The sequence below is a fragment of the Rattus rattus genome, chromosome 9 (genome assembly GCF_011064425.1).
Source record: "Rattus rattus isolate New Zealand chromosome 9, Rrattus_CSIRO_v1, whole genome shotgun sequence".
Classification (NCBI taxonomy): domain Eukaryota; kingdom Metazoa; phylum Chordata; class Mammalia; order Rodentia; family Muridae; genus Rattus; species Rattus rattus.
The window spans coordinates 91,292,056-91,308,748 of NC_046162.1; the positions used below are offsets into that span (position 1 = coordinate 91,292,056).

General features: G+C 48.9%; 1 protein-coding gene across 3 annotated transcripts in view; it reads left to right on the forward strand.

Moving 5' to 3' along the window:
- Window positions 1-10,471: 10,471 nt before the first annotated feature.
- The window catches only part of Ksr1 (kinase suppressor of ras 1), a 131,998-nt gene continuing 125,776 nt past the window's right edge, over window positions 10,472-16,693 (forward strand). The window contains exon 1 of one of the 3 annotated variants that reach the window (XM_032911857.1): window positions 10,472-10,924. In XM_032911857.1, the coding sequence (XP_032767748.1) occupies window positions 10,694-10,924 (231 nt within the window). In that variant the 5' untranslated portion in view covers window positions 10,472-10,693. The remainder of the gene's footprint in view (window positions 10,925-16,693) is intronic. The other 2 variants (XM_032911858.1, XM_032911856.1) reach the window with 2 other exon arrangements.

The window sequence follows — 16,693 nt, forward strand, 5'->3', positions numbered from 1 at the left end:
GTGGTTCTGTTCCTAGTATCCACATGGCAGCTCACAACTGCACGTAACTCCGGGCCTAGATGATGCCCTCTTCTGAACTCCACAGGCATTCACCACACATGCTCACGATATGCCTATGTGCAACAAAACACCCAAATGTATAAAATAAAATAAATCTTAATTTTTTTTCCTTTTTTTTTTTTCGGAGCTGGGGACTGAACCCAGGGCCTTGCCCTTGCTAGGCAAGCACTCTACCACTGAGCTAAATCCCCAACCCCCATTATTCTTTTTTTAATTTACATTTTAAATATTATCCCTTTTCCCGGTTTCCCCTCTAGAAACATGATATCCCCTCCCCCTCCCCCTGCTTCTATGATGGTGCTCCCTCACCCACCCACCCACTCCCTCCCTGCCCTGACATTCCCCTACACCGAGGCATTGAGCCTTGACAGGACCAAGGGCCTCTCCTCCCATTGATGCCAGACAAGGCCATTCTCTGCTACAGAGGGGACATGCTCTGGAGCCATGGTCCCTCCATGTGTACTCTTGAGATGGTGGTTTAGTCCCTGGGAGCTCTGGGGGAGTCTGGTTGGTTGATATTATTGTTCTTTCTATGGGGTTGCAAACCCCTTCAGCTTCTTCAGTCCTTTCTCTAACTCCTCCATTGGTGACCCTGCTTTCAGTTCAATGGTTGGCTATGAGCGTCTACCTCTATATTTGTCATGCTCTGACAAAGCCTCTCAGGTGACAGCTATCTCAGACTCCTGTCAGCATGCACTTCTTGGCATCAGTGATATTGTCTGGGTTTGGTGGCTGTATATATATGAACTGGATCCCCAGGCGGGACAGTCTCTAGGTGGCCTTTCCTTCAGTCTCTGTTCCATACTTTGTCTTCATATTTCCTCCTTTGAGTATTTTTGTTCCCTCTTCTAAGAAGGCCTGAAGCATCCACACTTTGGTCTTTCTTCTTCTTGAGCTTCATGTGGTTTGTGAATTGTATCTTGGGTATTCTGAGCTTTTAGGCTAATATCCACTTATCAGTGAGTGCATACCATGTGTGTGTGTGTATATATATATATATATATATATATATATATATATATATATATATATATATATTGATTGGGTTACCTCACTCAGGATGATATTTTCTAGTTCTATCTATTTGCCTATGAAGTTCATGAAGTCATTGTTTTTGATAGCTGAGTAGTACTCCATTACGTAGATGTACTACATTTTCTGTATCCATTCCTCTGTTGAAGGGCATCTGTGTTCTTTCCAGCCTCTGGCTATTATAAATAAGGCTGCTGTGAACATAGTGGAGCATGTGTCCTTGTTATATGTTGAAGCATCTTTTGAGTATATGCCTGAAAGGAGTGATATAGCTGGGTCCTCAGGTAGTGCTATGTCCAATTTTTTGAGGAACCGCAAGATTAATTCCCAGAGTGGTTGTACCAGCTTGCAATCCCACCAGCAATGGGTCCTCTTTCTCCACATCCTCGCCAGCATCTGCTGTCACCTGAGCTTTTGATCTTAGCCATTCTGACTGGTGTGAGGTGGAATCTCAGGTTGTTTTGATTTGCATTACCTGGATGACTAAGGATGTTGAACATTTCTTTAGGTACTTCTCAGCCACTCGATATTCCTCAGTTGAGAATTCTTTTTAGCTCAATAGGATTGTTTGGTTCTTCAGAGTCTAACTTCTTGAGTTCTTTGTATATATTGGATATTACCCCCTCTAGCAGGTGTAGGATTGGTAAAGATCTTTTCCCAGTCTATTGCTTGCCGTTTTGTCCTATTGACAGTGTCCTTTGCCTTACAGAAGCTTTGCAATTTTATGAGGTCCCATTTGTTGATTCTTGATCTTAGAGCATAAGCCATTGGTGTTGAGGAAAATTTCCCGTGTCCATGTGTTCGAGGATCTTCCCCACTTTCTCTTCTATTAGTTTCAGTGTATCTGGTTTTATGTGGATGTCCTTGATCCACTTGGACTTGAGCTTTGTACAGGGTGATAAGCATGGATTGATTTGCATTCTTCTACACGCTGACTGCCAGTTGAACCAGCACCATTTGTTGAAAATGCTTTCTTTTTTTCCCCACTGGATGGTTTTTAGCTCCTTTGTCAAAGATTAAGTGACCATAGGTGTGTGGTTTCATTTCTGGGTCTTCAATTCTATTCCATTGATCTATCTGCCTGTCTCTGTACCAATACCATACAGTCTTTTCACTATTGCTTTGTAACAGAGTCTTTATTCTAAAAGCATAACGAAGTTCTTGAGTTATCGATTTGATCTTCCAGTATTGAGTTTGCAGAGTTCTCTACTACGAATTCGTTCAACAACTACCTCGCACCTGCTGTACATGGTGCATTGTTCAAAGTATTGAGGGTACAGGAAAGGGCAACACTATTGAGTAAGACGCTGAATGGGCGGGGAGTATAGCTTAGTTGGTAGAGTGCCAGCCTAGTGCGAATGATATGATACTTACTCAGATATGATGATCTTCAGTAATTCTTAAACTGGGTGTACTAGCACAAGCCTATACTTCCAGCACTACAGAGGCAAGATCAGGAAGATAGGGAGTTCAAGGTCATCCTTGGCTTCATTTTGGGTTTAAACCCAGCCTGGGATACAAGAGAAACTGTGTCAAAAAACCAAACAAGTCACCTGGCATAGTGGTGTGTACTGTTTTGTTGTTTGTTTGTTTTTTGAGACAGGGTTTCTCTGTGCAGTTCTGGCTGTCCTGGAGCTTGTTTTGTAGACCAGGCTGTCCTGGAACTCAGAGATCCCCCTCCTTTGCTCCCTGAGCATGCTGGGATTAAATGAGTGTACCAGTACCATACAGTGTAGTGCGTTCTTTTGATCTCAGCGTTCAGGAGGCAGACACAGGTAGATCTCTGGGCGTCAAGGGTAGCTTGGTCTACACAGTGAGTTCCAGGCCAGCCAGTGCTGCATAGTGAGACCCTGTCTGAAAGGTAGGGAGAGGGTTGGGGATTTAGCTCAGTGGTAGAGCACTTGCCTATAAGCGCAAGGCCCTGGGTTGGTCCCCAGCTCCGGGAAAAAAAAAAAAAAAAAAAAAAGGTAGGGAGACCATAACAAGGCCAGTGGGGTAAAACGATGCTGAAGAGACAAGGATCCTGTGGTTCAGAAGTGCCGAGCCTGCTCCACCGGCTGGAATCAGAGCTAGAGTCCAAGTCCAACTTAGACTTAAACAGAGGCACTTCTGTGGTTCAAGGACAGAGACTGGGTAGAATCTTAGGCCCAAGGCAGGAAGGTTGGCAGACTTGGTGTGTAGGCTTCTGGTTTCTCAAGGAACCAGGACCCACAGCAGAGGAGGGCAGGGGACTTTGTGTTCAGAGGAGAGAGCATATGGAATAGCTGTCCTAGAGAACAGGAACATGAACTGTCTAGGAAAGGCTGGTGAAACTGCCAGGCCTAGACACTGCCAATTTGAGGTCTGTGGTCATGCATTAAAGGGCAGTGGGTGGCAGGGATTTCCACCATCGACAGCTGCTTCAGCCCAGGCATGCAGGAGGGCGTGGCTGTGTGAACTGTGGATGTTAGCTGTGCCCATAGGATTGAAGGGGAGGTACACGAAGGGCAGCAGGTTTTGATGAAGCTTAGGTGTGGTGAGGAAGCCAGAGCTCAGGGTATATCAAGAGAAGACCCTGGTGGCCTGGGCTCTGGAGCAAACCAGCTTGGGAAGGAAATTGTCATAAGATGCTGTACCCCAGTGGCTTCAAACCAGCAAAGATTTTGAAAGTGGTGGAGGATAAATAGCCTAGGTAGTAACTGGAAGCCAAAGGGTCTTGTATCTCCTTCTAGCCTCTTTTGGCTAATTTCTCTCTACACCTCTGAGAATGTAGTTATGTTTTCTTTTAATTGGGCACCTAAAACCGTGTCTGTGTCTGTGTCTGTGTGTGTGTGTGACAGAGAGAGAGAGAGAGAGAGAGAGAGAGAGAGAGAGAGAGAGAGAGAGAGAGACTTTAGTTTCAATCCTAAGGTTATTTTTCTTTCATTCTCTCCTTTTGGTATTTTGATACAGGATTTCATAATGTAGCCCAGGCTTACTGAGAACTCACAACAATCCTCCTGTCTCACTCTCCTAAGTGTTGATTATAACCCAGCACCTGATAAGAAGCCTATTTTTCAACTTGGCTCCTCTTGGGGCCTGGCCTAGAGTCTGGTTCTGACCACACTGCACCAGTGGTAATGGTGTGTGTTCTAGAACGCATGCTGTGGGTCAGGCTTGGTTTCTGGCTGCCTGAATGCCTCTCGCCTTCAGCCTATGCAATCACACCTTAGCTACTGAAGGGGAGGCAGCCCTAGCTGCTTTCTTCTTCCACCCTGCGGCCACTTGGAAAGAGGGGCTCTTAGATCTTATTAAGTATTTAAAATGTTTTATTATTTGTATGTGTGTGAGCACATGTGTGCCAATCAGAGGACAGCGTCACAGAGTTGGTCATTTGTCCATTCTTTCTGTGAGTTTTAGAGATTGAACTCAAGTTTGTGTGCTCTACCAACTGAACCATCTCACCAGCCCTTCTAGACTCACTTTTTGCAGATAAAGATATAAAGTCTTGGAAATATACAGAGCTTTGTCATGGTGACATTGGTCAACCCTAATGTACAGAGACTCACGGACTAGTTAGGGAGATGGGTTGGGGAGCAGAATTCTATGGATTGTGGATGCTGGGAAGATGATTCTGCTATTTTGACAGGGTAGGTGTCTGTGAGTTAGCTCAATAGACCAAGTAAAAATGTGGAGAAACCAGACTGCAGCTACAAGTGACAACCTGAAGCCTGTGTGGTGGCATTCACCTGCAGTACTAGCCCTAGGGAGACTGAGGCGGGAATGTTGTGAGATTGTCTAGGGCTCCACAGAGATACTGTGTTTGGGGGAGGGGGTGCTGGAGGGGTTAGCAAGATGGCTGAGTGAGTAAAGGTGCCAAGTCTGATGATCTGAGTTCAATCCCCTAATCCCATGGATTTTCCTCTGACCTCCACTTTTCATGTGCACACAAGAGCACACATACAATCACACACACACCACCCTCTCTCTCACATGCACACCACACACACACTCTAACACACACAACACACACATTCTCTCTCTCTCACATGCACACACATACACACCACTCTCTCTCTCACACACACATACACACACACACACACACACACACACACACACACACCCCACAAATGACTAAAGACATGTTTGAAAAATGACAGCTTAAGCATCATGGTATGAAAGCCCACCATGACCCATCCCCACCCTGAGAGTAAGGGTAGTGAGGACCAACCGTCACACAGCATTCCAAACCTCATCTTTAGTTCTGAGGTTCGTGGATAACCTGGAGACCCAAACCCTCCTTGCCTGTATTTTATCACAACTGAGGGTGTCTGTGTATTTTTTTTTGAGAGATGCTTCTTTTTTTAATTTAAACTTTATATGAGTACACAGTCACTCTCTTCAGACACTTCATTCTTTCTTTTTTTTTCCGGAGCTGGGGACCGAACCCAGGGCCTTGAGCTTGCTAGGCAAGTGCTCTACCACTGAGCTAACTCCCCAACCCCTCTTCAGACACTTCAGATGAGGACATCGGATCCCATTACAGATGGTTGTGAGGCTCTATTCGGTTGTGGGAATTGAACTCAGGACCTCTGGAAGAGCAGTCAGTGCTCTTAACCGCTGAGTCATCTCTCCAGCCCGAGATGCTTCTCTTTCTGTCAGATTTTTAAAGTCAGGGTCTTGATTTGAAACAGCCTTGGGTAGTAATTAGCTTGAAGAGCCTGGCTGAACCTGGCGTGGAAAGGCCTTGCAGGCTTTGGTCAGAAATCATGGTTCACTCTGCAGCCCTCAGGCAGCCTATGTAGTTTTCCGGGTAGCAAGCAACGAGGAAGAGCTTGGGAAGACAGCACAGGCTCACTGTGAGCTCCGAAGTCCTTCCTATTCTACCAAGCACTACTAGATGTGGTGGCTGACACCTGGAATCTTAGTGTCTAGGAGACTGAGAATGAAGGGGACATGGAGCTGGAAGCCAGCAGAATACATGCAGCAGGCACCAAGCTGGCCTGGGGGACAGAGTGAAACCTTGTTTTAAAAAGTGTTTCAAAAGTAGATGTACAGCTACACGACACTCCTTTATTGCTATGGTTGGAACCCAGGGCCATGAGCTGGTCAGACGAGAGCTCTTCCACGGCCCTCACCTCTTAGACTTTTTCTTGTTACCATTCCCTGTGTGACACACTAGGAAAGCCCTATACACAGCATTGGCACTGCATGAGGTGTTCTAGATAATCAGGAGATGTTGAAAGGGTGACAGGGTGACAGGAGGTTAAGGTAGGATACCTGCAACTGCTAGTCTGTATTTTGTTGTTTATAATCAAACAAAGTTGGAGCTTACTAAAAAACAGGTTTGTGGGCCAGTGAGAGGCTTAGCCAGCAAGAGTACTTCCTCTGCACCCTGATGACCTGAATCCCACAGAGTCCACATAAAGGTAAGAGAGGAGACTCCACAAAGCTGCCCCCTGACCTCCGCTTGCATGTTCACAGGCTAACAACGATAAATACAATTAAAGAGAGAAAGAGACTGTTCTTGGGTTTTCTGTTGGTTTTGGTTTGCGTTTGTTTAGTTGAGATAGAGTTTTACATATCCCAAGCTGGCCTTGAACATTTTGTAGCGGGGGATGACCTCGAACTTCTGATCCTCTACCCTCTGCCTCTTGAGCGCTGGGTTTCCAGGCATGTGTCACCAGACCTGGTTCCTGTGGTCCCGGAGATTGAATCTAGAGTTTTGTACATACTACCCAAGCACTGAGCTAGCTGAGCTCCAGCTTCAACCCAAGAAATAGTTTTAATACAGATTTAAGGATAGGCTTGAGGGAAGAGGAGGGTGCTTATGGAAAAAGACAGTGCACACCCTAAGGCACCAGTGTGCTCCTCGAGACAGAGTCACCTGTCTTCTTTTCAATCAAGGAAGCAGGGAAGATGACTCAGAAAGTAAAGGCAGTTACTACCAAGCCTGATGACCCAGTTCAGCCCCTGGACCAAAGTTGTCTCCTCTGACCTGTTCTCTCTCTCTCTCTCTCTCTCTCTCTCTCTCTCTCTCTCTCTCTCTCTCTCTCACACACACACACACACACACACAATTAATTATCTCTATGAAATATATATTATGGGGCTAGAGAAATGGCTCAGTGGTTAAGAGCACTGACTACTCTTCCAGAGGTCCTGAGTTCAATTCCCAGCAACCCCATGGTAGTCCAGGCTGGTCACAGAACTCTGAAACTGACAGTGAACAGATTGTCCTACCTCTCTAGTACCTGGGCCGCTACACCTTGCTCTTGGTGGCGTGTTTTTCCTTCATATACCCTCCCCTGTGTTTTTATATGGTGTGCGCGTGTGTGTAAATGTGTCATGGCCTACATCTGGCAGTCAGAGGACAACTTTTGGGAGTATGTTCTCTCCTTCCAACATGTGAGTCTCAGGGATTGTCCTCATATCTTCTGGCTTGGCAGTCCATGGGCCATCTTGCCTGCCCCCAGGACATTTCTAAGGGGCTCCAAGGTGATGTAGTTACCATTGTCTTGTGCCATATCAGGAGTGATACAGGCTTACAGACAATTCCCAGCCTCCCTTCTATGCCCTGCTTTACCTAGCCCCGTCCCGTTTCCCTGGACCATCTCCTCCTGCTCTTTCTCATCAGGCTGTGGTGATCTGAGTCTTCCTTCTCTTCCTGCAGTGTGTCACGTTCCTGCCTCTGGGCCTTTGCACATGGCCCCTGCTTGGAGTGGCCCTTTCCTGGGGAACCACGTGCACAAGTAGCTTCATTTCCTTATTCAGATCTCTGCACAGCCCAGTGTTGTGTACACATTTGTCATCCTGTCACTTGGAAGGCAGAGGCAGGAAGATGAGGGGATCAAGGTCACATCCTAGGCTACATAGTGAGTGCTTCAAAAACAAAATAAAACCGACCAACCTCAGTTCTGTGACCTTCAGATACTTCTTTTTCTTCTTTTATGGCACCCAATATTCTCTGAATTTATTGTTGACGTGTGTGTGTGTGTGTGTGTGTGTGTGTGTGTGTGTGTGCTCGGTTTAGATTTATTTTTATGTATGTTTATGTGTATCTGTGTGAATGTATGACACATGTGGTCAGCTGCCCAAGAACAGCAGCCAAGAGGTTGAAGTTTGTCTCCAGCCCTGCTGCTGTCACCATGGTGGCATGGGTAAGCATGAGTACCACAGGCCGCAGGACAATAAGGGGCCTGGGCCACATTTCTCAGTTGGTAAAGTGCTTGCCATCCAAGCCTAAGGACCTAAGTTTGATGCTCTAACACCCAGGTAAAATGTGGACCAACAAGACACGCCTGTGATTCCTGAGGCTTGTTAGCCAACTAGTCTAGCAGAACTGGCAACCTCCAGGTTCAGTGAGAGACCCTGCCTCAAAACAACAAGATGGAGAGAGATTGAGAAATCCATTCAACTTCTGCACTGTGGCTTCTCAAAGCATGCTGTCTATGGTTGCCAGTATCACCTAAGGACTTGCTAGAAATGCAAATTCTCAAGGCCCAGGCTCGGATCTATGGATCAGGAAACTACAGGATGGGTCTATCATTCCAGGATGAAGGAGTCCTCTCCCTGATTGTGATGTCCAAGCTTGGAAAACCACCATTGCAGCTTTATTTCCGGGTAGTTGCTCCTCTAATGCAGGGTCTGGAGTGGGGCTGGCTATGGCCACAGTCAGCGCCGGGGAATGTGTAAGTACTTCACAGGAGTCTTGTTCACAGAGTGAGGATTGTTGTATCATCATAACCCTTTAAGACAGGGTCCCGCTAGATAGCTTAGGCTGGTCTCACATAAGGAATCCTCCGGCCTCTGCCTGTAAATGCTGGGATTATAGATGTTTTATTATAGCTCTGTTTGATTAATTTTATTTTATGGGTATGAGTGTTTTGCCTGCATGTATGCATGTATGTGTAACCATGTGAATACTTGGTTCCCACAGAAGTTAGAAGGGTTAGAAGAACCCTTAGAACTGAAGTTACAAATGGTTGTAAGCCATCACATGGGTGCTGGGAACAGAACTCCACACCCTCTGTAGGAGCAAGAGCTCTTAACTGCTGTGCTATCTCAACCCTGTTTTGAGGTAAGATCTCATTATATAGCCGAAGCCTGTCTCGAATTCATGATTTGACCAGATTGGTCTTGAACTTACAGAGATCTTCCTGCCTCTGCCTCTGGAGTGCTGAGATTAAAGGTGTGCACCATACCTGGCTTCAATTTCACTTTTTTCCCCCGCCTAAAGACAGGGTTTCTCTGTCTAGCCCTGACTGTCCTGGAACTTGCTTTGAAGACTAGGCTGGCTTCCAACTCACAGAGATCCTCCTGCCTCTGCCTCCTGGGTGCCACTGCCACCTGGCTTGCTTTCACTTCATTTTTATTGCTAGAACACGTGAGACAGTCGACCAGGAGAGGAGAGTGAGCAGGTGTGATAAAGCTTATACGTTGGATTAGGGCGGACCAGGGAATACCGCTGCTAAGATCACGGACTGCTTAGGCTCAGGGTCTCATCTGAACAGTCTGAGGTTAGAAGGGAGCTAACATGTATACATGATCACACATGCCAGTAGTTAATCTGGGTGCTGTACAAATATAATAACCTTTTTAGACGCCCTCTGGGCTAGATGGCTGTGAAGGGGAAACTTGGGCACTCAGAGGAAAAGCCCACATACTGGGTAGTGGAGTGGTAGGAATCAAATTTGAAGCCAGGTTCTCTCTGCCCCGAAACTTTAGAAGTGTTCAACAAATTAATATCCTGCCCACGTGGCATCTGCAGGGTATGGGACACTAAACGTATTTTGTTGAGCAAATAGAACACAGAAGAAAGTCCTTTCTCCTTGCCGGCATATTAACTTTGGTGTGACAATTCAAGGTCAAGCTTTATGTGAACGCAAAGACAACTCAGAGTCAAGTGTGAAATTTAGATGAAGGTGGGTGTTTCTTTTTCTTTTCTTTCAATAGTGTTGGGGAATCAAACCTAGGGCTTTGTGTTTGTCAGGCGAATGTTCTGCGGCTGAGCAATCCTTAGTGCATTCCGATACACGGCAACCCCTAAGCTCACACGAAAAATTTGGGACCCTATTGAGGCTCCCACAAGACAGGGGTTATCTGGGTCTGGGCCATCAGCCCCTGCCCCACCCCATTCGCCGGTCTTGGGAAGCTACTGATGTGTGTGCGCTTGCGTGTGTGAGAAGGGCGTAGTAGTGGGAGATGGGGGTAAAGGAACGAAAGGGGATTGGGAATCAAACTACCAAGACCACGACGCACACGAATTGGAGCAGGCGCAGAGCAGCCCCTTCTAGGCGTCAGGCGGGGCCAGAGTGCGGGCGGGGCCCCGAGGGCGCGGGCCAGAAGGCAGATGCAAGATGCGCACTACAAGTCCCAGAATACGCCGCGGCCCCGATCCGGCCCCCGAGGTCGCTTAAAGGCTCCGGCAACCACAGCCGTCGGGTCGCGGAGGCTTTCGCTTTGCCGCCGCGTCTGAGTGGTAGGAGGAGCGGACTGAGCAGCAGGCTCTCGGGACTGCAGGCTTCGGAGGCGCCGAGGGGCGCTCCTAGTGCAGCCTTCCCGGCTCCGGACTTCTCTGCGGAGGCGCCCGTGTCCCCGGGCACCTCGCCTCGGCCCCCAGCGGCCCCGATGCCGAGGCATGGATAGAGCGGCGTTGCGCGCAGCAGCGATGGGCGAGAAAAAGGAGGGCGGCGGCGGGGGCGCCTCGGCGGCCGCGGACGGGGGCGCAGGGGCCGCCGCCAGCCGGGCGCTGCAGCAGTGCGGCCAGCTGCAGAAGCTCATCGATATCTCCATCGGCAGTCTGCGCGGGCTGCGCACCAAGTGCTCAGTGTCCAACGACCTCACGCAGCAGGAGATCCGGACACTAGAGGTAAGGGGCCGCTGCGCCCCATGTCCGGACCCGGCTGTGGCTCGGGAGCCGCCCCACTGCTTTCCTTCCCGAGTTGCATCCTGCAGCCGGGTCTGCTGTTTGGAGTCTTCCTCCCTTGCCGGAGCTCGCTGATGCGGCAGAGTGAGGACCTATGACCGGCGCTCACTTTGGAAAATTTTGGGGGAGGGGGTGTTAGTGTGGGACTGGATCGAGTCTCGAAGACCAGCGTGCCGGGTAGGATGCACGCGGGCATCCCACTGCAAACCCCTTTCCGCCCTCACCCTTTTTCAGTGTCCACAGTGGTTATTGTCCCACTGAATCACGCGCTGGACTTTTCTCCGTGTGCTTTAAGTCCGGTAGCGTGGGCTGGGGTGGTGGGGGGACGTCCCCTGAAGTGTGAGCGTCGGTCGGTAGCACTAACTTTCCCCTCACACCCCGCTTTCCTTGTCTGTCTCTTTCCTTTCCACCAGGTCTCTGCCGCTTTTCAAAAAGTGTTTGCTGAAACAGCATTTTTGCTGTTCGGGCGTTGGGGTGCTTTTCTTTGGCGATGTCACAGCGGTTCACTGCTTAAAATGAAATTACCCGTTGACTTCCCTACTCCACCCCAAACATTGAGCTTTGGCCTAGGAAGGATTATAGTGTGGAAGGGAACCTTTGGTAAGGACAGGCTACTTAAGGGGGTTGCTGACAGAGATGACCCTGGAGTGCAGTGAAGAAACAAAATGTGTGAGTTCTCTTCTCTCAAATTATAGTTGGGAAGTGCAGCATTAAAAGGATTTGGAAGAACCAGCCAGAAAGGTGGTTGGGACTTCAGAAGGGAACGCTTCCCCACTCCCTTACACATTGGAGGAAAACTAGTGCCTTCCCAACTTGCTTTTGCCTAGAGACTGGAAGGCCTTTGAAAGTGAAGGGTCAGTTAATAACTCTGTCCCGAAGAATGCCCCCCCTGCTCCCCTCATTCCCCTCATTGCCACATTTGGTGTCTGTAGATCTGAGGATGTCTTATTAGATACATAATTCCCCCCCTTCTCTCTCTCTCTCTCTCTCTCTCTCTCTCTCTCTCTCTCTCTCTCTCTCTCTTGCTAATTGCATCTGCCAGCTGTCATAGAGCCAGCCGGTGATTGCTGTAATTATTACAAGACCAGTCCTCCCTCCTCTCACACCACAAGCCTGAATCCTTGTTTAATCCAAAATGCTCAGGGTGACTCTCCCTTAGTTGTATTTTCATAGAGGCCATGAAGCCAGGACTATTGGGAGACTCCAAAGAGTGTTGGCTCTTATTATTGGTTTTTGTTACAGTTGCTATAGCAGGACTGACCAGGGCTTTGCTTTAAAAACAAACCAACAAAGCCCTGCACTGGGTTTTTTTGCATGTGGATTTCTTGAACACAGCTTAGCTTGTGTGTCCAGCAAAGTTCACGTTTTAAGCAGATACAATAGGAGGCCTGTGTGTCATAGTTCTGGGGTCGTTGTCCTGCAGTGTATATCTGTTACACTGCTGGGTTGTTGGGCTGCTGAGTGTTCTGTGTTGGCCTTTGCCGCTCCTCCCCAGGTCCCTTTGAGGTGCTCCTGGATCCCAGAGTGTATGTAGAATGGCTTACTCTTTATTCTCTGCAAATTCTCTTTGTCCTCAAATGTTGCACGTTTTGGCAAAGTTGTGGCATCGGATACCCCAGAGTCTCCAGCTATAGTCTCTGAGCTGGTTAGGCAGCAGCCTCCCTACTGCGTGCATTGTGAGGTCACCCCTGGTGGCTTCTGCAGTGTGAAGAAGACACACGCCCTGTTCTTTGCGGTGTATTTGAAGGGTCCTTCTGGTCCCTGAAAAGACAGGGCTTTGGATACCATTTCGAATGGGAATTTTGACCTTGGAGCCGGTTCCTTAGGATTCTTACCAGCTAGTTTGGGTGAATCATTTCATCTCTGGGGCCTTAGCTTCCCCATCTGCTCCACAAGAGCTTGGAGTGGTTCCCTTCACTTTCTCTGAAAAGCTCGCATTCTGTGGTTAAGTCATGGGGTTGGGGGCTGGGCGGGTTGGACTGGATGACAACTCTGTTGGGTTAAGTTAGTGTGTATACTATTCTGTGTAGATGGCCCTATTTAAGAACAGCACTGGGCAGGTTATGTAGGAGATGCCTTTATGACTGAGCATCTTGACCGTGGATGTGCAAGAGAACAAAAAGCCCCCCAGCTTGTAATCAGTGCTGTTTCTGTCTAGATGACTTTGGGGCAAGCCGGGTAACTTCTACTCTCAAACTTCCCCACCTGCCTGTAAAGTGTTAAGGAGTCCTTTTGCTTGTAGTGTTTGGTGGAGTCTGTTATCTACCTATAAACGTTCCCTGGATGGGCCCTGGTGACATTCATGCACAGGGCACCTTTAGAAGAAGAAGTACATAGAACTGGTTTCCTACAGGTGATGGCACAGGGCAGGAAGCAGTCCCAGAAGGCTGGGTCAGGGCAGCCCACTCTAGCAGTGTGTAGAAAGGCAACGAATTCAGGCCAGTCTCAGTGTTCCCTTGAATTTCTGTGGGTTTTGTTGTTGTTGTTTTAGGAAAGGTATTTGTATGTGAGCTTGTGTGACTTTGTGTACCACATGTGTGCAGGAGCCTGAGGAGTCCAGAAGAGGGAATCAGAAGCCTGGAACTGGAGTTACAGCTTGTTCCCTGCCATGTGCGTGCTGAGAAATGAACTTGAGTCCTTTGCAGGAGCTGCAAATTCTCTTAACTGCTTGCTGTGCCATCTGTCCAGCCCCAGATTTCGGATATGTATATCTGAAATATTTGTGTATAAAGTATATATGCATGTATATATTACATGCATAATTATCTATAGGACCTTGAGACAGGTCTCATTATGTAGCCTTGACTGAACTCAGCATATAGATTAGGTTGGTTTTGAACTCATGGCTATTCTCCTGTTTCTGTCTCTTGGGTGCTAGGATTACAGGTGCCTGGCTGGAGAGTTTGGCTTATACAACTATATCAGACTTCTGGCAGAATCCCAGGAGGCACGGGACAGGGCCCTTCTTAGCTACTCTTGGTGGGAGCCGTAGCTCATGGGACGTCCCTTGTGGGACCCCGACCAGGGGCAGGCTGTTTGTGAAGATCTTAGGTCATGATAGCATGCTGTCTGCTGATGGCTTTGCTCTGTGGAGCAGTTCCACTGGGTTGAAAAGGGAGTTCAAAAAAAGGAGGTGAGAAGTCTAGCTCCCTGGTAGAACAGTTGCCTTGTATACTTAAGGCTCTGGGTTCAAATCTCCAATACTGCATTTAAAAAGGGGAGGGGGAAGTAGCCAAGGTTTAATGCTCACTTCCTACCTGCCCGGCTGTGTGCTAGTCTCTCTTCAATCTCTTAGGAGTTACTGGAGCTCCACCAGAGTCATCACTCATTTTCCCTGTTTAAATGGAAAGCACAGAAGGCACAACCAGAACTCATCGTATCTGGAATGAAGTTGCCGGGCCGTGTCACTGGGTAGGATTTGGTGCCCTGTCTCGGGCAGGCTCTCTAGAGGTCTGGCTATTGCATGAGGCAAGTGGGGATGTTGTCACTCTTCAGCTGTGCTCACTGAGGGACACCTGACCTTCCGTACAGCTGGGCCCGCTGGTCTTATCATGGTGGGTCCCGTCTGTGCACTGGGGAGACAGTGGTGTGCAAAGCAGGCGCCCACATTGCCTCAGGTCCGTTCACTTTCTTGGTGCTCTGTAATCTGTTCTTTCTTCCCTTCATATTAGCACCTCCCAGAAACAGGCTTCAGCTTGGCTTGGTGTCTTGTACAGGTTGCAGGGTCGTCGCTAGGGGGCTTAGCTCATGAAGCTTTTCTCGGGGGAGGATAACAGAACAACCATGGTACAGTGTCCGCATTTGGCCACTTCCCTGAGCAGAGCTACCTTGGAGGCTTTGCCTGGGAAGGCAGAGAGGACTCATCTAGTGGGCTGGGCAGAGTTCAGTGTTTTCTGTGTTTGGACCTGGCTTCTTCATGGCCCTTGGAAGTGTCCGGGGAAACTGTTAAAAGTGAAGGGATGTTCCTACTGGCCAGGCCTTCCATCACTACCAATGTGTTTACAGCAACCCTAGCTGCTGGGTGCATTGGTGCTGGTAGGTGGAATACCCTCCAGGTCTTTGGGTGTGAGGGGATCATCAGACAGTGAACAGCAGAGCCTCCACTACATGGCTGGCAGAGAGCTCTTCCACATGGCCCCTGAGCTAGCAATCCGGTAGAATCTGTCAGTCTGGTCTACTGGGTCCATAGGAAACATTGCCAGAGTCCTGGTGACTGTTTGCAAGTCAGATTTCCCTGGAAAGATCCAACTAGAACCTGGTTCTCTTTCCCTAGCTCAGGTAGTGTCTGGAGAGTGGCATTGCTCTGCCTCAGTTTCACAACCTTTTGCCTGAGAGACTCCAGTTCTCACCAAAGGAGTATGGAGCTGAGGGCCTGTCTCCTTTGGTGTCCACTTTTGCCTTGGTGACTTCTACTCCGGGCAGACCCACTTCCCAACTGTCCTTTGGAGGAGTCGTAAGGAGGACGTGCCGTGTGGGAAGGCTGAGTGGAGGCAGGCCTGGATGCTGGAGGGAGGCCTTATCCCATCTGCACCCGACTGCAGGCCGGGCTAGAGAGGGGACGCCCCCTGGCTGCAGGCTGTTCCTTTTCTCAGACACCTGGCTTGGCTCATAATCCTGGGAAGCAGCATTCCATTCCGGATGCTTCCCTGCCTGCCTGCTGGCTGTTGTCCAGAGAGGGACCGTGCACAAAGGTGCCTGTGGGGACGCTGACAGCATCTGCCTTGGCTGAGTCCTTAAGCTGAGCCTTAAATTTTGTCATTTCATTTATTTCTGGTGTGCGCATGGAGGTCAGAGCACAGGTTGTTGAATCCGTTTTCTCCTCCTACCATGTAGATTCAGGGAATCAAACTCAGGTTGTCGGGCTTGGCTGAAAACCCGTTTACTCCTCTGAGCCCTCTTAACCACCCGCTAAGCTCTGTGTGTGTGTGTGTGTGTGTGTGTGTGTGTGTGTGTGTGTGTGTGTGTGTGTGTGTGTGTGTGTGCGTGCGCGTTTGTAAATCATTGCAGGGCAGGCTGACTAGTGCCAGTTTTTACATTCAGTTCAAAGGGTGTCCACTTTCACCTTGGTGACTTTCACCCTGGGTAGCCCTATTTCCCAACTGTCCTTGAGAGAGGCCTAAGGAGGATGCTGGAGGGAGGTCTTATCACATCTGCACCCAGGGCCTGCAGACTGGGGATACTGCCTGGGGGTAGAGACAGACTGCCTCCTAGCTACAGACACACCAAGGTCCACGGGAGTGACCTCTGCAAAGAGAGGGTCCACACATATGAGGAACATTCTTGAACACGTTCCATGTGAAGTTCCCTAGTAGGACCTTGACCTATGCGTCACTACACTGGTCATTTTCTGCAAACCTGGGAGATTTCATTCCCAGTGTGAAGATTCGGTGACTGAACTGGGGGGCCAGAGAACCTGACTTTAGTAGATCGTTGAACCTGAGTTGAGTGGTATTGAACTTGCAGCCATCCTTCTGCCTCAGCATCCCTAGTGCTGGAGTTACAGACATGTGCAGCCACACCCTGTCTCACCTTGCAACCTTTCCAGAGACCTGATGGGGGGAGGGCGGGGGGGGGGAGGGCCGGGATCAGTTCTATTGACACCAGGGGAATGGATGGTCAGTAAGAGGAAGGACTGGCCTAGGATTGGTTCAGGTCCAGCCTACTGGATCCACCAGTGACTGATCCACCAGTGACTGCCCTGTAGAACCTCGG